Genomic DNA, 27772 nt, shown 5'->3' with positions numbered 1-27772 from the left:
CTCAGTGCCCCGTCCGCGCTCTGCTCTAGGAGTGGTACGAGGAGCACGCCCGCAAGCAGGAGCAGCAGGAGGGACCGTTCGGCAGCAGCGGCCGGGGCCCCGCCACCCAGCAGTTCCCGGGCAGCCGCCAGCGCTCCCAGACCGTCACCTAACTCCAGTACGCAACAGCCGTCTCGTCTATGCAATAACGCAATAGTATTATTTTACTACGACCTATGGAAAAAATGCGTGTGTGTGTATGTGTGTGTGTGTACACGCACATGCATTCATATATATGCACATATTTATATATAGGAAGAGAAAAAGACAAGATGGGGCTTGGTGTGTAACCACCCTGCCCTGTTTTTCGTAATCCCAGAGGTCACTTTGGTTTAGGGGGTCAGGCCGCCTGTGAGCTCTTCCTAATGTGGAAGGTTCCAGAAGGCCTCTTCAGAAGATGACCACTTGGAAAGACGCTGCCGATCTCTGCAGGGCTTGCCTTCAGAGTGGGTCAGCCCTCCCTAGGCCAGACCCAATCCCTCTTCCCCACGCTGCTCTCACACTCGCGTCCCAGCAGATGGCATCCCCACTAACTTTTCCCTGCGGCCTGCGTCACGGGGTGTCTGTGGCCTGCGTTAGGGACACAACCACTTAGGATGTGGGTTAGTATTTCTCTATATGTGATAATATAATAGAACATTCCTTCGGGGGACCAGTGCCTAGGACCTAACGGATAGCATAATCAAGGGGGGTGATCGTACCCACATGGTCAGATCTCGGCCAGTGCTGGGCAGCGCAAGAGGGTGCGTGACGGCACAAGACTGTGCGAATTTCACATCCCAGCTCTGGAAGTCTTCCCTCCCATACTTGCTTTGTGGCTGCAGATCCTTCTAAAATAGCCTCCTTTAGAATCTCAGGAGAGCAAGCAAACGGCCGGGCTGATGGCTTCTGGACGCATTCCTGAGACGGGCTTTCTCCACTTGATCCCTTTTCCTTGGGATTACCTTGTTCCAGCAGAGAGACATCTCAGTTAACACAGGATTCTGCTGAAGACAATGGCAGATCCTTCACACTGTGCATTAGGTTCTGCTGCTGGAAAGGGGTGCACAGAGCTGACACTCACCCAGCGGGGTGGTCCACAGCAGGCCTGCGCCTGAGCCCCTGCTGTCCACTGGGATAGCTCCCCCCTGCCCCCACCTTAAGCAGTCCCCTCCGTGGACTCGTCCCAGGGTTTTTCACTGGCACAGCTAGCTTCAGGTGAGCCCTTGGTTAACCGAGGACCCCCCTATCTTGGGGGGGTGGGTTCTCTCGAGGTCAGCTTGGTTGGGTAGGACCGGTGCTTGAATCCAGAGCGGACGTTGGGGTGGGCAGCCCGGTTAGTGCTGTTGGCAGCAGCAGAAGCAGGGTCAGAGCAGAGGGAGTTCTGGTTCAGCTCCGCTGGGCTGCAGACCTAGCAAAGGGCAGGAGGCAGAGGTGCTGGGATGAAAGGGGTTGGCTGGGGGCAGGAGCATCCTGGTCTAACCAGCTTTCCAGATGCCTCCACTGCCTCCCAGGACTTAGAAAGGTGGGTGGGCAGAAGTTTCTCCCTGCCACGCCCTCTTCCGAGCAGGGCATGGCTTGATCCAGGGGTGCCATCCTGGAGGCCCCGGAGGGGCTGATTCCCAGAGGCAGCACTGCAGAGCTGTGCCCCTCACCAAGGCAGGAGTGGCAGGCGTTTATTTCTGTTTTTAAAGCACAGCCCTTTGGGGAAACAATGAACCAGGGAGATCCCCATGGGGCATCAGGAGACTGGCATTGTCCTCTCTGGCTCTGGAGGGCCACCAGCCAGCACACGCAGCTCTGCACCGAGCCCCAGGCCAGAACCCCTTGCCCTCTCCAGAGAAGGAACTTTATTTATAATTTGCACAATTGGGTGCCTTTTAGCCTTTGTGTGTTGAAATGGGTATTTTGGAATCAGGAGTCAAGGGACAGCTTTCAAGGGAGGATAGGTCCTCTGACCTGAGTGTTTGAGCTTCATTCTAGTCCCTTCCCCTGGTGAACCAGGGAGGGGTGCCAGGGTAGCTCACATCCCTCGTGTGGGGGTGGTACCAGCCGCAGTCCTCTGAGAAAGACCCTGATTTTAGCTAGATGGGATGAATGCGGCAGCCGTTGCACTGCAGGCCAGACTCTGGCCAGTAGTGGGCGCTTGTCATTGAGGCTAAGGACAGCTGGCCCCTTGGGGTCACCTAGGCCTGTGAGATCTGAGGGACCTGGGACATCATCCAGTTCAGATGCCCTCTCACCATGCACGTCCTAGCCGAATGAAACCAAGGCCAAACCAACCTGCCCTTGGCCATGATGGCAATATGCCCCTGCCCCGCTTTGGAGGGACACCACCCGGTCCCTCCTCCTTGCCTCCCTCCCCATACCCAGCCTTACTCCACACCACGTGACAATCATTTTGTATGGATAGCAGGAGCAACACTGTAAGGTTTTGTACATTGGTGATTTGTTACCTGAAAACCCACTGTGTCTCCAGATTTCTGGCATATTAATAAAAAAGCCTCTGCTTTGTAAACGTGGCTGCCGCCTCGTGACTTCCCCGGAGTGACGTTCTATGGGTTTCAGTACTGTGGGGAAAGGTCAGAGGTCCCATCCATGGTTGTTCCCGACCCCACCTCAGGCCCAAGCCTTTGGCGTTGGAACCAACCCCTCCTCCCCCAGCCCAGGTAAGGAGGAACCGATAAGAGCTGGACACTTGAAATATTTATTAATTTTTTCACTGGAAAAAAAGACATTTGAATCGCCTCGCTGCTGCTGGCAGAAGGCATTCGGGCAAACTGGAGAGCTGCTTTTTGAAAAGGCAGCGGGAAGGCACTGGGGAGCACCCGCTCCGTCCTCCCTAGAGCTTCCAAGTGTTGGCACCCCGGCCCAGGGCTCCCCCTGAGGTAGGACAGGGCATGGTCCAACTGATGCCTGTTGCACAGCTGGGGAAAAACCCAAGGTTCAGGGCACAGAGGAGTCTGCCAGCAGCCAGCAGGCCTTTCTAGAGGTAGAGGCTAGAGCTGTGCCATCCAAGCCAGTGGCCGTAATCGGGCCAGGGCCATAGGCTCACATTTTGGAGCCATTCACTAATGCATATAATATAGGACCTGTTTCTTTTGACTTTTATTAACATGGTGACTAGAAATTTCAGAATTCGGTATGGGTCTCACGTTCTAGTTCTGTTGGATGGTGCAGCTCTAAGACTCAGCCCGGGATGGCCTGACGCTCACTGTGTTCTGCCCACCCTCTGAGTTGCCCTGTCACCCTAATAAGCCCGGGCTTGGCAGCGGTTTGAGTGAGCCCTGAGGAGAAGATGCAGGAAGGGAGCAGGGCACGGCTACAGGCCCTAGAACACTCCACCGCCCTTCTGGCACCGGCCCGGAAGGCACTCAGCCTCCAAGAGGCTCCACAGATAAGCCAAGAAGGTAGAAGGAAGTCTACCTTCTGTCCGCAGCTTTGTCCACAGCACAGCCCCGTTTCCGATGTCCCAGAAACAAGGCTTAGCTGTTGTCCCTGCGCAGGGCGACAACCAGGAACCTCCAGCAGAGGCAGCGGGCCCGCAGCAGACTGACGTCCATCTCGCCACCTGCAATGACACCTCCCGGCCACCAGGCGGCCCCAGGTGCAAGGCGGCACTCAGACACTTTTCAAGCGGATCACCCCAAATTCCGTCAGCAGGGCCACCATAAGGAAGCTCCCATAGAAGAGGAGCAGGCAGAAGCCGTAGACTCTGCTCAGCTGGAAGCACTGCAGCGGGACCGAGACCAGGGAGCAGACGAGGCTGAGGCCCAGGGCGCCCGCCAGGACCCACACCAACAGTCCATCTGGCTCCAGCTGCGGGGGGAACGGGGGAGGGGGAGAGGCTGGGTCACTGCAACCACCAGCCGCCCGTCCCTCACTGGGGGCCAGTGCAGGACTTCCGACCCCTCTGGCCACTCCCCACCTTGAAGTTTCCTGCTTCGAGCGCCCTAACTTGGGGTCGCTTGTCATGCAACCCTGGGACGCTAACACAGACAGTGACATACGCACAGATGTAGAAAATTCCTCAAGCCACACAGAAGAGTCAACAGTGAAGTTGTCCTCTCCCCACTTCCCTTCCTTCCACACTGGGGACTGTGCTGGGTGTGTTCCCCGCACCATCTACGCTCTCATCTTCGCACCCGCCTGTGCGGGGAGCGCCATGACCCCCAGGACACACACGAGCAAACTAGTGAGCGAGGGACAGAGCCCAGAGGGACGTCCAAGCTCTGAACGACACCGTCTCCTCCTCCCCACACAGTGGCGTGGCTGCACACACCGAGCGGGGGCACACTCACACACACACACACACACGCACACACACACCAGACTGGCAAGGCAATTCGGAAACCAGAATGGAATAGTGGACTGGGCAGTGTTTAAGAGCTGCCTGTGTTTTCCACCCAACACAACCCACGGCCACCCTCCCCGATGGCCTTCCCGGGTGCCTCGTGCCTTACTTAACAGCGGGAGCATTTTGGACACTCAGTACAAAGGCAGTGGAAGGCAGACACACGCATGCACGCCCGCACACACACCCCACAAAGAGCAAGAGGAAGGAAGAAATAGAACCAGAGGAGTGGATCCTAAAACCTCATTATCCGCAACTGCCTGGGAACTGATAATGAAAGGAGCCTACTAAACCTGTGAAGAGCATAGACAAAATTCGCAGATCGTGTTCACCTTTTAGAAAAGCAAACTTTCCGGGTCACCTGGGTGACTCAGTCCGTGAGGCGCCGACTCTTGGCTCTGGATTTCAGCTCACATCGAGATCTCAGGGTTGTGAGATCGAGCCCCTCCTTAAGAGTCTTTCTCTCCTCGGCCCCTCCCCCGCAAAGACTGTCTACTTAAAGAAAAGCAAACTTTCTGAGCAGTAAGTTAAGTTCGTAGCTATTTGTGGGGAGGCCTGGCCACTGCCAAAGGCTGGCCCCGTGTCAGCTAATTATAAGCCAGCCACAAGTCATCACCATTGTCACCATCGAGAGCCGAGAGAGAGTGGGGGACTGTTCCTGCTAACATTGCCATCTTTCGGCCTCACAGGACCGCAAGTGCACTCGTGGGTTTGGGGGGAACCTGCCAGCTGTCTCCCGAGGCCACGACCCCTCCCCATCCCCGTCATCATCGTTCTCTTGTTCGGGCTCTGAATTCGGGTCCTTCTGAACAGAAGTGCCCAGTGTGTGACCCAGTGCGATATCTGAGACCAGCAAAGTCCCCTAGGAATCTTGACTTCTCTAGAAAATCTGGAGTATCTGGCCACACGAGGGCCCTCCGCCCCGAGTCACCTGCATGTTTCGGTTACCTTCCTGGCCCTGGCAAGTGTTAGAACAGAGGGGGTCTCAGGCGACCTACCCTCATCGGTCCCCAGGGAGCTTATTTTAAAATGCAGGTTTCCAGGCCCCCTCCCCCTGGAATGCCTGGGACTGGAGGTCTCACGCACCCCCAGGAAATTCTTGGGCATCGTGGGACTTGAGAATCTCTGCTGAATGGGTCTCAGAACCTTCTCCAAATCTGCCAGTCTCCCGCCTGCTGGGGCTCCTGCAGTCCCTCATGCTGGTCTGTCCTGTGAGCAGTGCTAAGACAAGGTGTTTGGCCTGGCCCTTACCTTGTGCGTGCTGCCCAGGAGGCTTGCGGGGGGAGGGGGCTTCAACCCCACTTCACAGGCAAGGAGACTGAGGCCCAGAGATGTCCTAAACTCACCCACAGTCACATAGCAAAAGACTTAAGTGATGGGACCATTACCTAAATCTGGGGCCTTCCTGCCCGTTCCCCGAAGCTACGTCCTGGTTACTCCTGAACTTATAAGGAATATGTATTTTCCACCCTCTTTTCAAGATATTTTTGGAACATTCTACAGATCAGGCTTGGCACAAACTCAGACAACGCCCCTCCCCAGCAAGCATAGGCTGCTGAGATGTGAATGGTCTCAGGGTGGGACCCCACGAGAAGGGGGCCCCTCGCAGGAGAATCTGGCCACTCACCTTCACCTCGGCCATGGGGCTCCTGGAGATCTGGAGCAGACAGCCCAGCCCCACTCCCACCAGCAGATCTGTGGCCTGGCTCAGGAAGTTTGCTGGAACAACGGCCCCCCCAGACCAACTGCACACCCGTCAGCTTTGCTTACGGTCTCTGCACCCCAGCCCCAAAACTCCCTCTCTGAGGAGATCCTGCCCCTGTACAGTGTTAGTCCTTTTAGGTAGGCGAGTGTCCATTGTGCTTTCTGCACTCGATCTGTAAACAGGGAATGAGGTGACAGAAGGAAGCGCTTGGCACGTGGTAAGCACTCGGCTTCCCTGCAGCTAGGTGAGGTGACCACCCACCGTCCTCTGGGGGACGCAGCACAGGTCAAGGCCATCTCTAGGTATTGTTCAGGGGATCCTGGTCCAGGCAGAGCTCTTTCCTTCTCATCCCAGCCTGAAGGATTGCGAGAGGCCAGAGCCTGAAAGCCGGGAGCAGATCTCAGTGGGGGCAAGAGGCCCCAGAAAGCCCTGTCCAGCCGGGGAGTTACACATGCCAGGAACGCCTCCGGGCCCCACCCATTCAAGCTGGCCACCCCCCTGGCACTGGGCTTGGCCCGCATGCCCTTGCGTGCTGGTGCCTGGGCCCAGCTGCACTCTAAGGGCTTTCAAATACCCCGACTTTATTTCACAACCAACATCATCTCCCACTTGTTGGACACACAGCCTGGGCCAGACACGGTCCTGAGTGCCGTGCCCCACTGTCGATCATCATCCCAACCCGTTCTGAACGCACAGAGATCACTGAGGGGCAGAAAGCAGGATGTGTGCGAAGCCCCAAGGTCACACAGTGGGGACGTTGTGGCGCCAGACCTGGGATCCATGACCAGCTACTTTCAAATCCCTTTCTTCTCCCAGCCCCAGGCGACTTGCTTGTCTTTGTCTTTTCTAGATAGAACAGGGGGCGGCAAGTTGCAGCCTGCAGCCTCTCTGGCCCGCTGTCCACTTTCATGAAGTTTTATAAACAAAGTTTTATTGGAACATTTAATGAGTGGCCACGCCCACTCATTTCTGTATTGCCTATGGCTGTTTTCACACTACACAGCGGAGTCAAGTAGTCGCCAGAGAGGATGGTATGGCCCATAAAGTCTAAAATATTTACTCTCTGGCCCTTTCAGAAAAAGCTAGCCAAGCCCTAACATCTATAGATCATGACATCTAAAAGCAAGAGGAAGAGGGTCTTCCGCAGGGTCCTCAGAAGCTCAGCATGGGGGTGTCTATGAAAAACACCGCCTTGGGGCACCTGGGTGGCTGGATTAAAGCCTGGGTTAAAGCCTCTGCCTTCAGCTCAGGTCATGATCCTGGGGTTCTGGGATAGAGCCCCGTGTTGGGCTCTCTGCTCAGCAGGGAGCCTGCTTCCTCCTCTCTCTCTGCCTGCCTCTCTGCCTACTTGTGATCTCTGTCTGTCAAATAAATAAATTAAAATCTTAAAAAAAAACACAAAACATTAAAAAAAAAAACAAAAACAAACAAACAAACACCGCCATCCACCAAGTGCTTGCCGCGCATTTCTGTCACCTCATTCAGTCCATACAACAACCCAGCTGTGGTTGGTCCTCTCAACATCCCCATTTTACAGGTGACGAAGCTGAGGTCCCAGCAGCTGTGTCTCCTGCCCCAGGTGTTCCAGGAAGGAACACTCCCCAATCCCAGGAGTGGGGCATGGAGCACAGCCATGGCCCTTGGAGCCCATGCCGCGGGGAGGGCAGCCCCACAAAGGATACTCAAGATGATGCCGCCGAAACAAGCTGAGAATGCCATCCGCGGGTAACCCTGGCGGGCCAGCGTGAAATCTGAGAAGGCATCTGCAGGGAAATGAGACCACTTCGAATGATGAGTAGCTCCCCCTGGCCCTCTTGGGTCATTTACTCCTTACTGTTACCCACAGTCATTCAGTCAACAAACACTGATGAGTGCCCATCTGGGCCTTGCAGTAGCTAGCTGGGTGCTGCGGCCACAGCATCCCATGACACAATTCCCTCCTTGATTCTTTCTACCCCATTCTTTCCCACTAGGGGCAACTCTGGGATGTGACCTACCATTACTGCTAGCATGCACAGCACATTTATGTAAATTCGAAAAAGGTGCCCAAAAAGCTCAGTGGAAAGAGAGCTAGATTTCAGCCCCCCTGACTCCTTGTCTGAATGTTCTTGTGCAGTGCACAACTTAGCCAACCCTACCTGGCAGCTATAGTTAGAAAAGGGTCTACTGGTGTATGCATGAATGCCTACGTATGTCACACACCCATGTACACATTCAGCATGGTTGGCTGCAATAGGCTCCATGTCCTGCCTGAACCCTGGGGAGGCAACTGTCCACACAGCAGAGAGTGGGGAAGAGGCTAGGGCCTCTCTAGTCTCCTGGCCTGGGTACAAGCCAGGCCACCTCAACCCAATGCCCAGTGATGGTCATTCCAAACAACAGTGGGCCTGAGCTCGTGCTGAGGGCAGGTGCCCCAGATGGCCCTGATCACGTGCACTCTGGCTAGGGGAGCAGAGAGCAGTGATGCAGCTGCACTCGTCCCAGAACCCCAGCTGCCCCCGAGTCACCTCCAATGCTGTTCCCCCAGGCCAGCAGCGTGAGCCCCAGGACAGTGTTGCTCAGCCGGAAGACCACTCCCAGGGTCCGCAGGATGTTCACCACCTCCGTGGCTGCCGCGTTGATCCACAGGGCGCTGGTCAGGAAGCCCAGGAAAGCAAAGAGCTGGGGAGGGAATGAGTGATGATGGGACCCCAACAGGGTCCCCAACAGGGATACGGTCCCCAAAGGCACATGGAAACACGGCCTCAGTTCCTCATCACTAAGGCAGGATGATCACGGTACCCACCCCCTGAGATTCTTGTGAGCAGAAATGAGTTAACAGATTCACAGCTGGCAGTGCTCGGCACATAGTAAGTGCTCCGTAAAATGTTAGCTCGGCATTACTCTTCTGTCAGGGAAGAGTTCCAGAAGCTTCCCTCAGCTTCTAGGCTAGGGACCAAATGCTGTCCCATGACCACAAAAAGAAACTCCGTGCCCATGAGCAGTGATTCCCCATCCCACCCAGCCTTCCTCCAGCCTTGGCCCTCCACTACTCCGCTTCCTGTCTGTATGGATTGCCTGTTCTAGACACTTCATACGCGGACTCACACCACACGTGGTCCTTCGTGGTGGGCCTCTCTCACTCAGCGCTGTGTCTTTGGGGGACGTCCGCTGGGAGTGGGTGAAGTACTTCAAAGCCCAGTAAAAACACTGGCTGAACACTATTTCCCTACATCATCAATTGGTTGAAATTTGACCTGCTTTGGGTTGACACACTCAAGAATTTCTCAAAATAAAAGCTATAGTTTTTTTTATCAATACATAGCAAAAAAAAATTAAACTTGTAAGTGAACTTTGAAGAATACATTCTAAACAAACTGCCTTAAAAAATTCCTCAGCATGCTGCAGGGTGGAGAGAAGGGGGGAACAATAACCCCACGAACACTGGACAATTCCATCCTTGGAACGTCGCTGTGAGACACGCGGATGCATCCTCAAGAATGAGCAGGAGAGAGTCTGGTAATTGTTCAAAAAGTGAAACATAACGTCTGTCCCCGCAGTTTCACCCAGGAACGCACCCAAGAGGAATGAAAGCCTATTTCTAGACCCATGCGTTTACACAAACATCACAGCCCCAAAGTAGAAACAACTCATGTCCACCGCTGGTGAACAGATAAACGAAACGTACTCTCTCCATACCATGGATTGTGTTTGGCCATGAAAAGGAGCGACTCCCTAATCCCCAGCTAGTGCACGGGACGACCCTGAAAACATGAGGCAAACTCACAAAGGACCACATGTCGTATGATCCCATTTCCATGAGAAGTCCAGAACAGGCAACTCCACAGACACAGGACACAGGTGGGCAGGGGCCGGGGGCTGGGGCGGGGGAAGGGGGGAAGGGAGGGGACCGACTGCTCACGGGTGTGGGTCTTGAAATGCTCTCAGATTGATGGTGGTGATGTGGCAAAATTCTGTGTATATAACAAAAACTGCTGAATCCCCATACTTTAAATAGGCAAATTATATGTATGGTATGTGAATTACATTTCCATAAAATGAAGCTGTTACCAAAAAAAAAAAAAAGGGGGGGTCATGAAAAGGAACAAAACTATCATCTAAAATGGCCTTAAAGACCTGTCATTATGGAAAGTGATTCCGGGCCTGTCTGCCCCAGGGGCGCAAACAGGACGCCCTCCTGGGAGACCCTACTGTCCTCTTGCCCCATCTTGGGATGCTGGGAATTCTTACCCAGTGAAGCCTGGGGGGCTCGCTGTTGGATGTGGCAAAAAAGGTCACCGCAGCCATGGCCGTACCCGCAATCACCACGACAGCCCAGACAGGAAGGAGGCCACCTATCTCATAGACGCCATCTGCAGAAGGGCAAGAAGGGGGGGGTGCTGGTACTTTCCACTGCTTCAGCTTGGCCCCTGCTCCTGGAGGGCACACCCCCTTCCCCAGAATGAGTAGGAGTGCCTGGGGGAAAGGCCCAAGGATAAAACTCATTTACATGCAATTGTTTGGACATAAAATGTCCCCAGTGCTACCCTGGGCACTTGAGGGGGACAGAGAAATTAAAGACAGAGGGCTTGCACTGAAGCTAGCCACACCAGAAAGAAGGCAGACAATGTGAAAGACAGACTCTCCCCAGCCTTCTGCTAGGAGACCAGGATGGGAATAGCTAAGCCCACTCACCACCACTGTCCTCTCCCACGCCCATGGCAGACATCACTAATCAACCATCATGCTGATGCCTCTTCCAAATGAGCTTCAAGGCAGCACCCTCCAGCCAGGCATTGCCAAGGATGGGCATCGCTCCACTAAATGAACCGTACAGTCAAACCCAACCCTTACCCACTGGTCCTAGAGCCCAGCACCTGCTCTCTTGATAAGACAACTCCACAAACCAACCCATTCAAAGTTATGAAAGTTCTGGGGCCTCCTGGGTGGCTCAGTCAGTTGGTTAAGCATCCGACTCTTGATTTCAGCTCGGGTCATGAACTCAGGGTCATGGGATTGAGTTCCGCATTGGACTCTGTGCTCGGCGAGGAATCTGCTTGAGATTCTCTGGCTCCCCTTCCCTCTGCCCTTCCCCCACGCCACCCCCAGTCTCTCTCTCTCTCCAATAATAAATAAATCTTTTTAAAAAAAGTTATGAAAATTTCAGGGCTTCACATCAAAACATGAAATGGGGAAAACCCTATAGGCAGACGGCACACTCTAGAATTCTCCACACACAACCCTTTCCACCACCAGGGAGTTAGTACTGGTCTCAAAGGCAGTGGATGGTTTGGCTGCCCAGACCCCTGCATCCAGACTTTCCTCTCCTTCTTCGGTCTAGCTCACTGGCTCTCCAGTGTCAGTGGCATTAGAATTACCACAAGGGAGCTGATACACAGAATTGTGTCCACGATCCATTATGCGTGGATCTCAGGAGGTCATTTTGACTGGAAGTGGTTCTGACCGGGTAGTGCCGGCTTTGGAACCTGACACCTGAGCGAGGGACCTTTTCTCTGAATTTGCCATGCCTGTTCTAGGGGAGTCTCAGGAGGTGGCTGGGGTGCAGGGTGTTTGGGAAGGGCTTCTTTGAGTGCTGAGGATGTGCAATGACACGTGAACAGAGAGAGGGTACAAGGGCCACAGGGGAAGAGGAGAGAGCTGGGTGGGAAGGAACCAAGCAGGTGGGCTCCGGCAAGGACAGAGAGCAGGGAACGCAGCTGTCTTAAGAATGGCCGGGGCGGTGTGGACTTGGACCAAGAGGTACTAGGGAGCCATGGAGGTCTTTGAGTGGAGGAGTGACCACAACCTCGGAAAAGCAGCACTTTAGAAAGATGGCTCTGGGTGTTGCTCAGAGAGGGAGGAGGCTAGGAGGCTCTGCTAGCAGACCCGATACCCCCTCGGGCAGGGAGCCAAGTCCAGGGCTCAGCCCAGACGAGGGTCATAAATGCTTTCGTCTGAAGCAGTAATTCCCCAGTGGGGACCTGCTATCACCAGACGGTGCTGGTATGTGGGCAGGAAACTACCGTGCCACTATCGCATCCTAGGTGAGCGATTTCTCCTTTGTAGGAAATCTCCACAGGTGCGAACAGGTCTGCGGCATCTCTAACCCCTGCTGCACACCCTACGGAACAGAGACTCCAGGCTCAGATGCTTTATTTTTATTGTATTTATCTTTGCAGTTACCTTGAATTTACTGGCAATGAAGCCGCTTTCCTATTGGTGCAGTTCAGTAACTTTAAAAACAGCGGATTCAAGAAAAACGTCAATGGGAATAGTCAACGATGGGAGAAAAGTCAAGCGGCTGGGTCGTGAATGACAGATGCTTGGGGTCCACTCTTTTAAGAAGCCCCAGAGGTGACAGTGAGTCCCTGGCAATGGCCTGGCCTAGGAGGCTAGGTTCATCCGCTCAACAGGGAACAGATGACTGATGAACCAGACAGCTGGAACCCCTAAGGGGTGCCCTTCTCAGCTCTGGGGTCACCCTGGGCCCTGGTGGGCTCTCTCACAGTGTCCCCCCGCCATAAATCCAGGAGGGGACCCACAGAGAACTTGCTGACCCTGTTAGAGCCAAAACCACCACGGCCAGCCATGCACTGGCCCCTAGCGCCCTACCTCCTCCACCTCCAGGAGATGCTGGGGGACAGAGAGGAGTGGGTAGCGTGAAACACTAAAGGCAGACAACAGGAAGAAGCCCGAGCAGCGGGAGCTGGAAGGTGCCTGACAACACTGGGCATTTCTTGAGACAGAGCAGGTCAGAAAGGGCAAGCACAGCCTGGAGCAGACAGAGAAAACTGCAGTTCCCCAGCCGGGTACCCCAAGAGGCGAGGGAGGGGACTGCCCTGCTGCGGACAGCAGGACCCCCACACACCAGGGGCGCCCTTCTCAGCACCAGCCAGTTCTGCCTTTGGGAACGCTGGACCTGCATTCTGATGTGAAATCTCCTAATATTTTAAGGCAGGCAAGTGACGGAGGGCTGGACCTGGTCCGAGGGCCACCAGCGTGATGCCCCCACCCGCGGGTGGCAGCACCGGATTGGCTGAGCGTGGGACGCTGGTGCCCCTTTACGGCACAAGCATATGTTAAGTGCCCGGGATTCCACTGCAGGCCCAGAACCCTGTGGTGCAGTTGAGAAGAAAACTCTGGAATGTTGGGGGGGAGCGGAGGGAGGTGGGCTGGCCTGGGGAGGGGATACTCACAGGCCCCCGACTGCAGGGTCAGGACCAAGACCAGCGGGCTGGTGACCAGGTGCAGGCAGTTGAGGGGCCGTTTCCAGTTCCCGTCCTCTTTGTCGGGGTCCACAACAGGGACAGTGAGAAGCAGCAGGAACTCCACGGGCATCTGCCAAGGGGGCCAAGGCAGGAGGGTGTTACTAGGGAGGCCGGTGTCTGGGCCAGCCACCCCCTGGGCAAGGTTACCCAGGAATGCAGCCGGTGTGGTGTGGCTAAGGCTCCGGCCTTGGGCAGGCCCAGGCCCAGTGCCGCCGGTGGTCTCCTGCTGCTGCTGCAACCCTAGCCCAAAGCCAGTGCCTTCCAGAAACACAAATCTATCCCCTCCCGGCTCTGGGGCACGGGGTCCTAAAATTGAGGTCTTGGCGAGGCCACATGCACCCCTTGGCTGGTGGCCCTGGTCAGTCCCAGTTGTGCTTCTGGGATCACATCTCCTCCGACTCTGGCCCCTACCCCCCAACCCCCCTCTTTTCCCATAAGGGCCCTTTTGGGGACATCAGGCCCCCCTGGGTAACCCAGGAGACACTCTACCTCCCCAGACCCTTCATCCCACCTGCACATCTCTTTTGCCAGGAAGGTAACAGAGTCACGTTTCTGGGGATCGGGACCTGGAGATCTTGTTGGCGGGCGGGGGGGGGGGCTGTTGGCGCGACTCAGGTGACTGTGGTCCCTCGTCCACTAATCCTGACCTCTGCCCCAGATGTAGGAACTATGGTTTTTCTCACCTTCTGGAAAAAGGGACTGAGGCTCAGAGAGGTTAAGGAACTTATCCAAAGACACACAGAGGGTATGTGAACTGGGATCCAGGGCCAGCTCCGATGGACTCCACACCTTGCGCTTTCAGCCAATAACTAAATTAATAATCCCATGTACGCAGCGCTCACTACACGCCAGCCACAGAGACATCATGGGTTTGGTTCCAAACCACCTCAGTAAATGCGGGTCCCAAGACAGCAAGTCGAACGAATTTTTTGGTTTCTCAGCCCGTAGAAAAGTGAGGTTTACGCTACGCTGTCTATTAAGACTGCTTGCAGCATGGCGTCCCCCCAAAATATCTACATTTCCTTAATTAAAAAAATATTTTATTGCTAGAAAATGCTGTCAAGCAGCCGGGCTTCCAGCAAGCTGTCATCACCATGCCCAGATCACCACAACCCCCAGAGTAGCGGGGAAAAGACTGAAATGTGGCAAGAAATTCCAGCTGGTGACATGGGGACACAGAATCAGTCAATGCTTTTGGAAGAGCTGTGTTAACATGACAACTAAGCACGGGGTCCCGCAGACCTGCAACCTGTAACAGACACAGTGTCTGTGAAGCTTGGGGAAGCCAAGTGCCATGAAACGAGGCATACGGCTGTCTGGCACCATACTCAGCCCATCACGTAGTAGCTTTAATGAAATTTAATTATTTCACGATTTAATCAAACTGTGATAGGCCTGATACCATTCACAATTCTTCAATCCCTTCCTAGAACAAAGCAGTCCCCTCCCTTGCCTCTTCAATCCCTTCCTAGAACGCCCATGTCCTTTGTCAAGTGATTAGAGGCTGCAGAATGTATTTTCCTGACCCACTGACGTTGAACGTGGCCATGGGCCGAGCTTTGGCTCATGGGCGGCTGGTGAATGTGACCGGAGTAGAGGCTTCAAATGTGTGCGCAAAGTCTGTCTTGGCCTCTTGTGCCAAGACAAGAACACACACCCCCACCCCAAGTACCCAGTAGGCCCAGGATGTGAAGCTGGGCAGACTGGAGAGGCTCCCTCCTCTCCCTCTGTCCCAGACACAATCCTTCCTCCATGCGGGACAGGTCAGGCCATCAGCCAAACTATGACTCCATTTCCCCATCACGTGCCATGTAATCTATTCTGAAAGGGTCTCAGCCGACCCTGGCCCGTCCCCCCTCGCTGAGATAGAGAAGACTGAGTGGCCACTGTCCTTTGTTGTCATGGAGCCATGAGTCTGGCTCCAGAGTCCCCCCTCTCCTACCTTGAACACCTTGAGGGCCCTCCAAGACACTGATTTGCTCCTCCACTTCCTGTAATCCAGGGGGTTGAGGGCATGGGCCAGGATCTGAGCCGTGGTCTCCTGATAGAAGAGCAGTGGTCGGTACTCTTCACCTGGGTGTACGAGGGGGAGAGGGGCAGGTGTCCCTGGCTGGCTCAGCGTCCAGGAGACCCTCTCCCCGCCCCCTGGTCCTCCCAACCCTCAGGAAGAAGGAAAAGCCCAGGGCCTGGCTTGGCTGTTATGCAGTGAGAGATGGGGCTGCTTCGAAACCTCATTCCTGGGCCCTCGATGGCCCCCTCTCTCCACCCCTCTACCCCCAGCCCGGCCCTGGTACCCCACCCCAGCTGGGCACAGAGTCCAGACTCACTGTAGTCATAGCTGTTGGAAGACACGGGCTCCTCCTCAGAATCTGAGAGCATTTCTGTAGGAGAAAGGGGAGTTTCACATGAACCAGCTAGGGAGCCCAGACCCGCCCCCACCCCAGACCCCTTGCACCGTTCCCAGGTAGGACAGCTCTGGGGCAGGCCCATTTTCAGGGTACAGGTGTGTAGCCCTCTGGACCTTGGAGTTCTCAGCAATCCCTAGGCATGCTCAGAACTCTTACCGAGTGAGAAAGTCTAACTCAAAAAACACCTTCACATGTAATGCTCTAGCTATAAAGCTAATTTAATAAGTGCATTTAAAGATAAAACTCAAACATTTGCAGACTTCAATTTTCTTTCCAGAATTTGGAGCCCATTGTATTTTTCTTTTTCAGTCTGAAACTTTTCTTGGAAGTCCTCGGGAATGCTACATCCTAAGCCCAGCAAAGAGGGGCCTTAAAAGGACTATTGTCTTCCTCATCGCTATCCCTAGTCCTGCCTCTGTGTGACCTTAGGCCCTTCTCCAGGTCTCATTCCCCCTCTTCCTCCAGCCTGATGGGCTATGATGGGTCTAGAAGACGGCACAGGGCTGATGTGTGCTGAACTTGGAAGGTTCAGTAGACAGAGGGGAGGAGAGGAAAAATCACGGAAGACTTCCTGCAGGGGGAGTCACCGGCACCTGTGTGTTGTTTATGGGGATGTGCATATGTATGTGTACCTGGGTGTGTTGTGTATGTATTTGTATATATATGTATTTGTATGACTGCGTGTTGTGTAGATGTGTGTGGACATGTATTTGTATATGTGTGTGCTATGTGTGTATGTGTGTTGGTATGTGCACATATTGGTATGCGCATACATGGGTGCATAGGCATAGGGAAGCATTCAGGTTTGAAGCCGAGGGCAGTGGGGAGCATTACTGGATGTAAGCAGTGACAGATCTGAGACAGATGTTGCCCTGGAGAGAGCACGGAGGAGGAAGAGCCAGTGAAATAGGACACATGGATGACGAGGCCTCACCAGCACAGCCAAAGTATGCAGGTGGGATCTTGGCACAGAACAAGTAGGAAAAGTTCAAAGAGACAATCAACAATGACGTTGGCCTCTGGAGATGAAAGGCAGTCATGAAGGGTGCAGAGGGTGCCAGCCCCCACTGGCCTCCTAGGAACTCAACTGGGACCCCTACCTGGAGTGCCTGGCATGGAGTAGACCAGGGACCGCCTCCGCTGCCATCGGTAGATCCAGGTGCAGAGAACCACAGTGATCACGTAGAACACGTACAAGCCCAGGTAACCTGCAGACAAGGGTGCAGGCTGTCACCAAGTGGCATCCCGGCCACAGCCCCAGACAGCAGGTACTGCCCGTTCTCCTGCTGGTGCCTGCTGGTGGTGGTCTGTGTTAGCCCAACCCAGTAGCAGGCAGGAAACGGCTACGTCTTAGATCCCCCAACCTACTGCATTGCTTTTCCTCGGCCCATCTTCCCTTCCTGCCCTCCAGAATTGGGCAAAGAGGTAACACCAGGCACAGTCGCCTCCAGGACCTGATTCAGGTGCTAAGGGCTGGCATCCTGCTCTAAGCCCTGAGAAGCTCGGCCCCACAGACCGCAGCCCCCGAGCTCTGGTGGCACTGGGTTTGGTGAGAAGGGGCCTGGGGACAAATCAGAAGGCAGCAAGGGAGAGTCCGTGGTGCTTTTTCAGGCCGCCTCCCTGGTGTGGTGCCCTGTCTCTGGCAGGACCTGCGACCCTCTGTGGCTGTTGCCTGTGCTTGGTGACACCAGGTCTAGGCCTCTAGTCCTCTCTGGGCTCCAGCCACCATCCCCTCGCCTCTCAGGGGCTCCTGTAGTTGCTGATCCCTGGATGTCCTGGCATCCCTGCATCCCTTGTGGGTCTCCAGAGCCCCGTGTGAACTGTTTCTCTGTCCACGTTACTTGAACCACGAGTGGATTGTGTGCACTGCAGGGACACTGGGGGCCACAGTCAGCGACCCGGCCAGAGTGCTTGTTAAAATGGGACACTGAGAAAATCCAGAACATCACCCCGGGCTCCCCCCGGCCCCCTTTGTTTATCTGAACCGCAGGTTCCCTTTTTTGGGCTCAAGCCAACGGAGAGGTTTCCCGCCTTCAGAACCGGAAGTGACACTGTGCCCGGCTGGTCACCCGCTCGCGTCCCCTGGTGCCTCCCACCTGCCAGCCCTGTGGCTGCTCACCCAGGGCCCATGCCAGCGTGACCCTGCCGAGGTAGAGTGCGGTGAAAGTCAGGAACACAGCCACCATGTAGAAAATGATGTCTCTGAGGAAGGGCCTGGAGGCGGCTGTGAAGGGGCGCAGGATGGCGATGCCACCCGCTACCACGGTGGTGACCAGCACGCCCGCACCTGGAGGAGAAGACGCCGAGCTCAGCCCGCCCTGCCCCCACCCTGCTGCCCTCCTCCACCTACCCCTGCTGCTCCAGGTCCGCTCTTACCAAACAGCGCCCCAAAGGCCAGGCCGGCCGTGCGCGGATCCGAGAAAGCCACCAGGGCGCTGAAGATATCGGGTGCGCCGTTCCCGAATGCCAGGAAGGTGACGCCATGGGGGGAGCACGTCAAGGGGACACAAAGCAGGGGCCCCCGCCTGGCCAGACCTGTCCTGGGCCATGAGCCACCACCACCCAGTCTCCCAGACTCCCCTCCCACTGCCCTCCCACACTCCGGGGTGCAGACCCCGGGACAAAAGGATACTGCCACATTGTGGGACAGCTTGAGCACGGTGGAGATGGCTGACAAGTTAGGGCAGAAACTATGGAGAGAAAGCAAACAGGGTGTGCCTTCACGGCCATCCTCCACCTAAACATGGGGTCACCCCAGTGCCAACCTCCCAGGGACTCCGTTCCCATCTATAAACTGGATGGGAGCCCAGGCCACACTCACAACTTTGCTGCGGTGACTCCCAGAATCAGAAACAGGTAAAGCAGCCAGAAAGCCTGGGAGAGGGGTGCGGGGTTGGGTGGGGGCGGTGGGACTGTCAAGTCCAGCCTGGGCCCCCAGCCCTGCTCCCTCACACCCCCCTACCCCGGGGCAGGGCCTCACGTAGAGGGTGACAGCCAGAGGGAGGAGGTCAGGTGGGAAGTAGCAGAAGACGCCTTCGAGGTAGTTCAGGTAACCCCCTTCACTGTGGCAGTCAGGGGTGGTCCGGATGAAGGGACAGCGGTCAGAGACGTTCAGGCCACACACATCACGACACTGCAGTGAGGGAGAAAGGGGGACGTCAGGGGTCGACCCCCTGAGGGCACCTGGACCAGGACCGCCTAAGTAGCTAAAGATGACCTCCTTCTGCCCAACCCTCTAAGCCCCCCATACCCTCCAAGTGGCAACTGTTTAAAATAGACTTGTTTATACAAGTCATTCATGAATGTGTTTCTCTTCCCTACCCTCCACAATCCCACCTTTCTCCAAAGTTCCCACCACAATCGGTTTCCAGAGTCCCGTTACGGGCATAACGACCTTGCACATACATCTTGTTACATAGCTGGTTTCGTTTTACAGAAATAGATCCCTCTTAACTCTCTCTTTTCTACAATTTGCTTTTACCACTTCACATATCTACCACCCATTAAGATACAGGTACATGTAACGATGAAGAAGGGGATCAAAGTCAAAGCATGCTGAATAATTTCCATATGCCAGACACAGGACTAGGAGCTTAAAATGTATCTCAATTAAATTGTCCCACAGTCTTGCAAGGAAATCACTATTACCATATCCCCTTGACAGAAAAGGAGACAAAACAGTGTCCTGGGGTCCACTCCATGGTAGACAGGGTCAGAACTGAGGTTCTAGGGCTGGTTTGAGGTTCTAGAACCCTGTCTTAACCATCATACGCCCTGTGGATACCCTATGGTCTTTTTAACATTACTACAGTATTTCATGCTCTGAATGATATGGGGGGCGGGGTAATATTTCCCCACCGGTGGGCATACAGGCATGTCTGATTTTTCAGGAGAGCCAGCAATAAACATCCTTGCACGGGACTCTCTGAGTACATATGAGAAAATTTTGAAAAGAGAGAATTCTAGAAGTAAGAGTGCTGAGTCAGAGTGCATCAGAGTCTGGGTTCCTCCAGGAGCAACCTGAAGACAAGGATTTACGAGGGAGTAAGTATGTATTTGGGAAGTGTATGGAATGCATTCGCCACAGTGGGGCAGCAGGAGAAGGAGGGGAAAGAAACCAGCGAGGCCAGAGGCCAGGCTGGAACTGTCCAGGTTGGGCTGGTAATCCCAGGGGCAAGGGAGCTGCGGTATGTATACACCAACTCCTAGGAGATATCAGGAGAGGATGCTGGTGGGGGTTGGGGGTGGGGAGGTGCTAGTTCCCCAGCACTACCCACCTCCCGTGATTATGGGTGGTTCTGGAAAAAGATGCTTGCCACTAGAAGTCAACAGAGGCCCTCCCAAAGGGTAGTGTACGAAGGACACGGGCAGGGCCCTGACGGCACTTCTTGCACTTAGACACTTGATGGGTTTTTCCAAAATACGCTCCCCCAAGCCTTACTTTTACACACTGGCACCAGCCCCAGCAAATGGGATTCCACACCTGCGCCTGCCCCGCAAGTCTTGTGCAGGCTGATGTGGCAGGAATCTTCTTGCCGTTCAATGGCAAGTCCCTGATTATCTGTCAGTGCCCGTCTTGTGGTCATTTGTATTCCCTCTTCTAGCGGCCCCTTTTCTCAGCTGGAATGTTTGCTTCTTCTTATTGACTTGGAGACGCTCTCTATATAATGGATATTTGTCCTTTGTCATGTCACGCTTGTGCTTAAGCACTGTCCTCCGCCTGGAATGTCCCTCCCCCTTTTCAGACTTTCTGTTAAAAGCTTTGTAAATACCAGCTCACACCCATTAGGAGAGCTACCGTACAAAGCAAACAGCGCTAGAAACTAGCAGGTATCGGCCTGGATAGGGAGGAATCGGAGCCCTGGTGCGCTGTTGTTGGGAATGGGAAACGGTGCAGAGCCTTGCCAAACAGCACAGTAGTTCCCGAAAAATCAAAAAAGAGCGTTAGTCACCAGGACAGGGAGCACTGCTGTCCAGTAAGTATGAAAGCCGTTGGAACATCACAAGGGAAAACACCATTTTTCCTTTCTTTTTTAAACCTGAGAGGCGGGATGTTAACAGGCTTATGGTCATTATTTCCCAATAGACGTCCGTTAATTCCTCATGCTGGACACTTTACACTTACCGCAGTGCAAGATGTGAACTCTATCTCAATAAAAGTGGGAAAACATAGAATTACCCTATGATCCAGTAAATCCGCTTCCGGGTTGAAACCAGAAAGAACAGAAAGCCAGGTCTCAGAGAGAAGACACGCACACCCACATTCACGGCGGCACTGTTCGCGACAGCCGTAAGGGCTAGAAGCAGCAAGTGTCCCCCATGGGTGAATGGATGAACCAGAGGTGGCACATCCACACCGTGACCATCATTCAGCCTTCAGAGGGCAGGGAGTTCCGACACATGCTACAACAAGGGAGGACCTTCTGGAAGCCATAACTGAGAACATCGTGCTTAGTGCAATAAGCGAGTCACCAAAAGACAAACACCCACTAATTCTGTTTATAGGAGGGACCTGGACTAGTCAAATCCACAGAGACAGAAAGCAGGGGATGGGGGAGGAGGAAATGGGGAGTTCTTATGTACTGGGACGGAGCCTCAGTTTTGCCAGGTGGGAAAGTTCCGGAGGTGGATGGCGGTGATGGCTACAACAGCGTGAAGGAGCTAATGCCACGGAACAGCACACTTGAGAAATGGTTCATGAGGGAGAATTTCAAGTTATGCTGGTAAATTTTAAGTCATGTATATTTTACCCTAATTTCTTTTTTTTTAAAAGATTTTATTTATTTATTTGACAGAAAGAGATCACAAGCAGGCAGAGAGGCAGGCAGAGAGGAGGAAGCAGGCTCTCTGCTCAGCAGGGACTCGATCCCAGGACCCTGAGATCATGACCCGAGCCGAAGGCAGCGGCTCAACCCACTGAGCCACCCAGGCGCCCCTATTTTACCCTAATTTCAAAAGAAACTACTTTGTCAGATCGTGGCTCTGTGATCCTTTAGCCCTCTCTGAACTCCCACCAACACCACACGGCGGGGGGCTGTAAGATTTCTAGATTCTGAGCGCCTGGCCATCGCCCACCCCTGGCCTGTGCCTCTCTGCCAATGTGACCCCGAGCCCGCTGTATTGAACGTACCTGCTGTCGCTTTGGCCCGCTACCCCACTCCTTCTTTGTCCCCCTGAATCCACATTCATCCTCCAATCCTTAGTTCCCCAGATGCATCCTCCAGGAAGCCTTCCCTAACCGCCTCCAGCCCAGGGCGGATCCCCCAGTTATAAACTCTCCTCACTCCAGGTCCCCTCCTTCCAAGCACTTATGTGTTTTGATATCCCCAGTTATTTGTAGGATCATAGACTTGTCCCGTGTCCGCCTCTTCCACCAAAGTCTTGCACAGTGCTGGGCACACAGTCGGTCCTCATAACTGTTTTGCCACACATCGTGCTGGTCACCAACTCACTGAGTCTTCATGACAGACCCAGAAGGTTGGTACGATTCTGTCCACTTAACAGATTAGAAAACAGAGGCACAGAGCGGCAACGGGACTTGCCCAAGGGCACACAGCCCACCACTGCTAGGTGGTTTCAGACTCAGCTCTGCCTGAAAGTTACCAGCTGAAGCTCCTGGGGAAACAGCCAAGTGGGCAGGGGTAGCCTCCTCTTCCTGTCCGCCCTCCTTCCCGGCTCTCCGTCCTCAAGGGCGGCCAGGGAGGATCCAGGGAGATGCTCCCACCCCAGCTTGTCTCCATTCTCCTGACAGCAGAGTGAGCCAGCAAATCAGGTCCCCCAAATCAGCCCCATCCCAAGGGGGTCATGCCCTCCCCCCAAGGTCCACAAGCACCTGTTCGCAGCTCTCTGCCCTCGAGTGGCACAGTCATAGTGGTCCTGCTCCGCGCCCGGGGTGGGTGACTTTTCACCTCTGCCCCATTCCCTTCTTATCCTTTTCCCCGAGTCACTAAGGACACCCAGGGAAATAGCTGACCCTCTCCTGGCTCTGGCCAGCTTCCCGTCCCTAAACCTTAGTACCCTCATCTCTAGTATGGAGATGTTTTTACCCATCTCGGGAGGTTTAGGAGAGAATTTGTTGAGCTTGACACAGGGCTGGTCTGAGTGCTCAGTAAGTCAGAGGTTACCTGGCACAAACCACAGATTACCTCGGTTTTCCTACCCCCAGGGAGCATGACCCTCTTTGGAGAGGCACCAGTGAATTTAATAACCACAGTAACCATAAACCACTTTCCCTTCTGTAAAATGGACATAATTACCCGTTCAGCCTCAGAAAGTAGGCATGAAGGTGCTCTGCAGCCCCATGAAGTTGGCTTGGGCACTTAACACTCTCAGCCCTTCAGTTCGAGAGGGAGGAGTTAGTTTTTCCGTTCTCCTGGGAATGGGGAAGGGTGGGAACTCCAGCCCCTGCACGTGGAAAATGGACGCCTGGGGGTCATCGTGAGCAGGCCCCTGCCTTCAGTCTTTAACTTGGGATCCGCTGTGACCTCTCCTCTGCTTACAGACATCAGGATGGCATGATTCAAGTTCCTGCAGCCTGTCTCAATGGCCTATGGGAAGAAGACTTCCTGCCTCTCACCCAAGTGTCCCCATTTCTCCTCCCTCCAAACATCTAAGTCAACAGCACCCCTTTCTCCCCAGAGATCTCCTTTCTTCCACCACCATGCCCTTCCCTCTAATCCCTCAGTACATTCCACTCACTGTGCCCCCAACATTTATCTCAAAACCCTCCATTCCTTTCCTATCCCCCACAACTACCACCACTCTTCTAGATACATGCAACAGCCCCGCACTGGTCTCCCTGGTGTGACCCTCACTCCTCTCAATCCATTCTTCCCAGAGAAGCCACAGAGCTCCTTTGAAGACATAAATCAGCCTTTGACATCCCTCTGCTTAAAACTCCCCAGGGGCTCCCAACTATTATAAACAAATATCATCTCCGAGCCTCAGCCTATAGGGCCTTTTGTAATCTGGCCACCACTACCTCTTCATCCTCATCTCTTAATATTCTCCCCCTCGCTCACCCTGTTCCAGCCATTCTGGCCTCCTCCATGCTCCAAGAATAGACTAAGCTTGTCGTTGCCTCAGGGCCTTCGTGCTTGCTGTTTTCTCCCTGGAATGTTCTTTTTCCAGATGCCTGTATAAGTGACTGACTTTTTCCATTCAGGGTTTGGCTCAGAGGTCACGTCCACACAGAAGCCACCTGTGACCGCCCACTCTGAAATATTTGGAAATATGTCCTTCGCGTCACAGCTCCCACCCGAAGAGGTTATTTGCAAACCACGTAACATCTTACCACCTGAAATTTACATGTTTGCTCCACTACTTGTCCTCTTAGAAGACTGTTAGCTCCACAGGGCAGGATTTTTGTTTATACTGTTCCCTGATACACCCTAGGGTTCAGCTCAGTGCCTAGCACATAGTAGATGCTCAGTAAATATTTGCTGATTGGATGAATACACCCCTACCTGATGCCAGCTTCCTACCTGGATGCTCACGTCTTCCATGGGGGTCTGGTTCACACCTGAGGCTGAAAACTGGGAGCCGATGTGGGCCCCTATAAATGGGCCCCTTGTCCCAGACACCATCTCCACCATCAGCAGCCCCACACAGAAGAAACTCAGCAGTGAGTACAGATACAGCTGTCTGCCAGCCATCAGACCTGGCGGAGCCTGGCCCTCACTCTCTGCTTCCCCTTCTGCCGTGTTTCACTTCCAAATAGCCCGTCGCTCCAGTGGCCTGCAGAGAGTGAGGTGAGAAGGAGGGTCAGGGTCACCAAAGAGCCTAGGCCCTAGCAGGAAGGGACTGAAGATTTTTTCAGTTGAGGAACTGCCCCGCCCGCTAACCCCACCAAAGGAAAGCCAAATGTAGAAACTCATTCTGGATGGAGGCTCTTTGGAGGGTCTCAGTGCCCCCACTCATTCAGTATGCAGATTAGTTATGCCCTTCTTCCTAAGGACCCCCCCCCCCATAGTGTCTCCATGGAGATGCAGGCCTCTCCCACCCAGACCTCTACCCTGACACTGGAATATCAGCCTGGAACGAGGAATCCTGGGACTCTAGAAGAGACTTCAGCTCGGGGATCAGCTGTGGGAAATCAATCCAGGAAGTAGGCAGCAGTGGGGACTTGGCAAGCCCTCGGAACAAAAGAAACCTACTTCTGGGGGTTGGACGTGGCCTCTGAGCCACCAATTTGAGACGACTAAGCAATGCTGTTCTGTAACTTCCAATGAACTAATAAGCACTTATCATAGATGACCTCATTTAATTCCCGCAACTGGCCAAAGGGAGGTACTATTATTATTTCCATTTTACAGATGAGCAAACCTGGGCACAGGGCCAGGTCTGTGTCCTTACTCAGCTGCTGTGCCTCACCTCTCTCTCAACCAGTCCTCAGGACAACTGTGGAGATGTCCTCATCTCCGCCTGTCTTACAGAGGAGGGAGCTGGGCTCCGAGGAGTTCCCTAACGTGCCCAAAGTCACAAGGCAAGGAAGTCACAAAGTCAACAGCAGCTCCTCCGATGGGGTAGTCAAGGCCCAGGAGGAAGTGAATTGCTCAAAATCACACAGTGTGTTAGCAGCAGAGCTGAACTGGATTCTAGCATCTGCTTTTCACCTAAACACCAGGGCAAAACCGGCTTCAGTCCTTCCAAAGAAATCAAACTGGGAAAAAACCCACGTCCTTGGCACACCGACTTCCTTCTTTTGGCTCTGCCCCACGTCGTAGATGAGCATGTTTTATTTTGGCATCAACAGAAACAAAGTCCAGAAAACGTTATTTATTTTTTTTTTTTGGTCATTCTTTGCACAGTTATTTCTCAATGACCTGACAGGGCAGGGTTGGGGGAGGAGGCTCCAGAGGAAGAGAAGGAAAAAGAGGGGCAGACAAGGCCTGTTCCAGCTCTCTTTTCTCACCTGTTAACTTTCCCCTCCTCCCGTTTCCCGGAACTTGGCACCGATTTGGACCCAGACACTCCAGCTTTCCAATTCAGTCACAGTCCAAATTAGGAGCTGTGCGGCCTCAGTGAGGTCACTTCACCTCTCTGAGCTTCTGATTCCGCATCTGCAAAATGGAGACAAATCCTGGCCCATCGGGGCATACAGTAAGAGCTCAATAAATGCCTGCATCTGTGGTGTGCCTCCTCTCTACTGGCTGCCGATTTCTTGCACTTATTCACAAGGGAGCATTTACTGAGCGCTTCCTGTGCGCCTGTCCCAAGCTCAGAAGACCTGCAGTCCTGATAGGAAGCGGCGGGCGCAGGAAGTTGGGGCTGCAACCCCATCTGCGGCCGCACTTTCTAGGTGCGAGACCCCGAGAACGTCAAAGTGCAGTTTCCCAATCCTTGACGGATGTTGAGAAGTTGAAGTCCGGGTGCCTGGCCCTCAGGCGGCGCCCTAGCAGACGAGGAGACTCCCCTTACCTCGGGCGGGGCCTCGGACCCGCCAACTCCGAACTTCGACCCCGCCGGGCCTCGAGGCCCTTTCGGTGCCCCGCCGCCGGCAGGCGTTTCCAGACCTTTCGCGCTACCCGTCGCGGCGGATCCGGGGGCCCAGCCGGTGGCAGAGTCCCGGGCACTTTCCCGGCCGAGTCGGCCTGGGCGGGTCCTGTTCCGGCCCTGCCCTCGCTGGCCCTGCCCAGTGACACGCCCCCGATGGCTGGCCCCGCCCCTTCCCTTAAAGGTACAGGCTCCCGCGAGGTCCCGGGACTGTGCTCTTTCTCACAGTCCGGAGCCTGTCGGTTCGTGCGGCTGAAGCATAAAACCTGACGGGTCAAGATGGTAGGAGGCCAGAGAAGGGACAGTTAGAGGATGAAACTAGGGTATTATTCCCAGATGCTTTGGGAATCAGCGGTGATAAGGGACGCTTGGTAAAGTCCTAGGAGGGGGTAGGTCCTGCCTCACCCACAAATATTCCGGCGGTCCTGCCTGTAATGCCCCTGTTCGCGAGACCTCCTAATTAGGGCCAGCACTCCGCCCCGTAGCAACGCTTTTAGAAGAAAAATATTGCAAACAGATCAAGACAGGGGAGTCGGTGCTGCACTCGTACCCGCCTCCCCGATTCCCAGACTCTGGGGAGGTTCGGGTTCCCACCGTCTCCCCGTGCGCTGGGCGGTAGGGCGGTGGGCTGGGACGGAGCGGGGGCGGGGGGGCTGACGTCCCCTCCGGGGCAGCCCCTCAGCCTGACCCTGCTTCCGCAAATGCACCTCCGACGCCTCAGCCCAGCTCTGGGGCAGCCCCGCTTCCCCTTCACCTGCAGGCGGCTGCCCCACTCCAGCGGGCGTAGCCCCTCAGCGTCCAGCCCTCGCGCCCCTTTCGGACTTCATCTGGTATCCCCGCCGCCAACCCCCTCCCGCGCTGGTCGGGGAAGGCTTCCCATTCCCCGAACACCCTGCTGCATACGTACACCGGCTGCACCTCTGCTCCTTCTGAGCTCCCCGCCGGGGAGGCCACACTTCCCTTTCTCCACTCAATAAACTCTTACTGGGGCGCCCGGCCCAGCTCAAACGCCGGTTCTCCACCCTCCCCGCCACCCTCCAACGCCGCCATCGCCCCCACGCTCCCGGGTTCCTTACCTTCAAAGAGAGCATACCTCTGGTTCCCCACTCTGGGTCAGATGACACTGTGGTCTAGAGCATGTTCTGTTTGGAATCTCAGAGCATCTGGTTTCTGTGCAAACTTTGGTAAACACACTGAGCCTCACTTTCCTTCCCTGAAAAATGGGGATAATCGCACCTACCACGTGCGGTCCCCGCAGGATGAAATCCAGCACTGCGTGTAAAGCCCTGGACCCCATGCTGGTGGCTGAGTAAACACTCCCTCCACGGAAGGCATGGTTGCAGTCATTATTCCATGCATTCTACAATATGGGAACCTGCATGCCGGATACCCCATCAGCGGGGAGCCCATCAGAGGAGGGCGAAATCCAAGCTCACTTGCACGCCTGTTCAGGCAATGAGCACAGGGTGCCCGCAGCTGTGCGCCGCAATTACTGAGCCCTCTCTGGGGTGGGTCGCTCCAAACTTGCTGAGTTTGGAGCCAAAGT

At 54.6% G+C, this 27772-nt stretch overlaps 2 protein-coding genes across 7 annotated transcripts in view; one reads left to right on the top strand and one right to left on the bottom strand.

Moving 5' to 3' along the window:
* The window catches only part of TPCN1 (two pore segment channel 1), a 60005-nt gene extending 57469 nt beyond the window's left edge, over nucleotides 1–2536 (top strand). For all 3 annotated transcript variants that reach the window (XM_044244220.1, XM_044244218.1, XM_044244219.1), the window contains one exon: nucleotides 30–2536. In XM_044244220.1, the coding sequence (XP_044100155.1) occupies nucleotides 30–152 (123 nt within the window). In that variant the 3' untranslated portion in view covers nucleotides 153–2536. The remainder of the gene's footprint in view (nucleotides 1–29) is intronic.
* On the bottom strand, nucleotides 2506–26296 carry SLC8B1 (solute carrier family 8 member B1). Of its 4 annotated transcripts, XR_006383966.1 has the most exons (18): nucleotides 26152–26296; nucleotides 25646–25793; nucleotides 24216–24468; nucleotides 18713–18865; nucleotides 18554–18606; nucleotides 18365–18422; nucleotides 18109–18214; nucleotides 17852–18019; nucleotides 16833–16940; nucleotides 15652–15705; nucleotides 15267–15397; nucleotides 13253–13394; nucleotides 10308–10429; nucleotides 8585–8738; nucleotides 7760–7840; nucleotides 6000–6067; nucleotides 3445–3837; nucleotides 2506–2588 (listed from the first exon to the last, which is right to left on the bottom strand). XR_006383966.1 is itself a non-coding variant. In XM_044244221.1 (17 exons), exons 3-17 carry the CDS (start codon nucleotides 24384–24386, stop codon nucleotides 3640–3642), a joined length of 1767 nt encoding a protein of 588 aa, XP_044100156.1. In that variant the 5' UTR covers nucleotides 24387–24468; nucleotides 25646–25793; nucleotides 26152–26296; the 3' UTR covers nucleotides 2710–3639. The 4 variants fall into 4 exon arrangements, 2 of the variants coding, with proteins under 2 accessions (XP_044100156.1, XP_044100157.1); XM_044244221.1 differs by lacking the exon at nucleotides 2506–2588 and having other exon boundaries at nucleotides 2710–3837; XR_006383967.1 differs by lacking the exons at nucleotides 2506–2588; nucleotides 3445–3837 and adding an exon at nucleotides 4898–5553 and having other exon boundaries at nucleotides 5675–6067.
* Between the last annotated feature and the right edge of the window lie 1476 nt (nucleotides 26297–27772).

This window comes from Neovison vison, chromosome 3, assembly GCF_020171115.1.
Source record: "Neovison vison isolate M4711 chromosome 3, ASM_NN_V1, whole genome shotgun sequence".
Lineage (NCBI taxonomy): Eukaryota > Metazoa > Chordata > Mammalia > Carnivora > Mustelidae > Neogale > Neogale vison.
This window is presented reverse-complemented; position numbering and strand designations above follow the sequence as displayed.

Excerpts from the sequence above, each read along its gene's own strand:
- SLC8B1 (XM_044244221.1), bottom strand. The coding sequence starts at position 24,386 with ATGGCTGGCAGACAGCTGTATCTGTACTCACTGCTGAGTTTCTTCTGT. Across the intron at positions 18,423-18,553 it reads GGAGTCACCGCAGCAAAGTT|TTTCTGCCCTAACTTGTCAG; the intron begins GTGAGTGTGGCC and ends TTCTCTCCATAG. Across the intron at positions 13,395-15,266 it reads GGGCCCTCAAGGTGTTCAAG|ATGCCCGTGGAGTTCCTGCT; the intron begins GTAGGAGAGGGG and ends CCCCCTTGGCAG.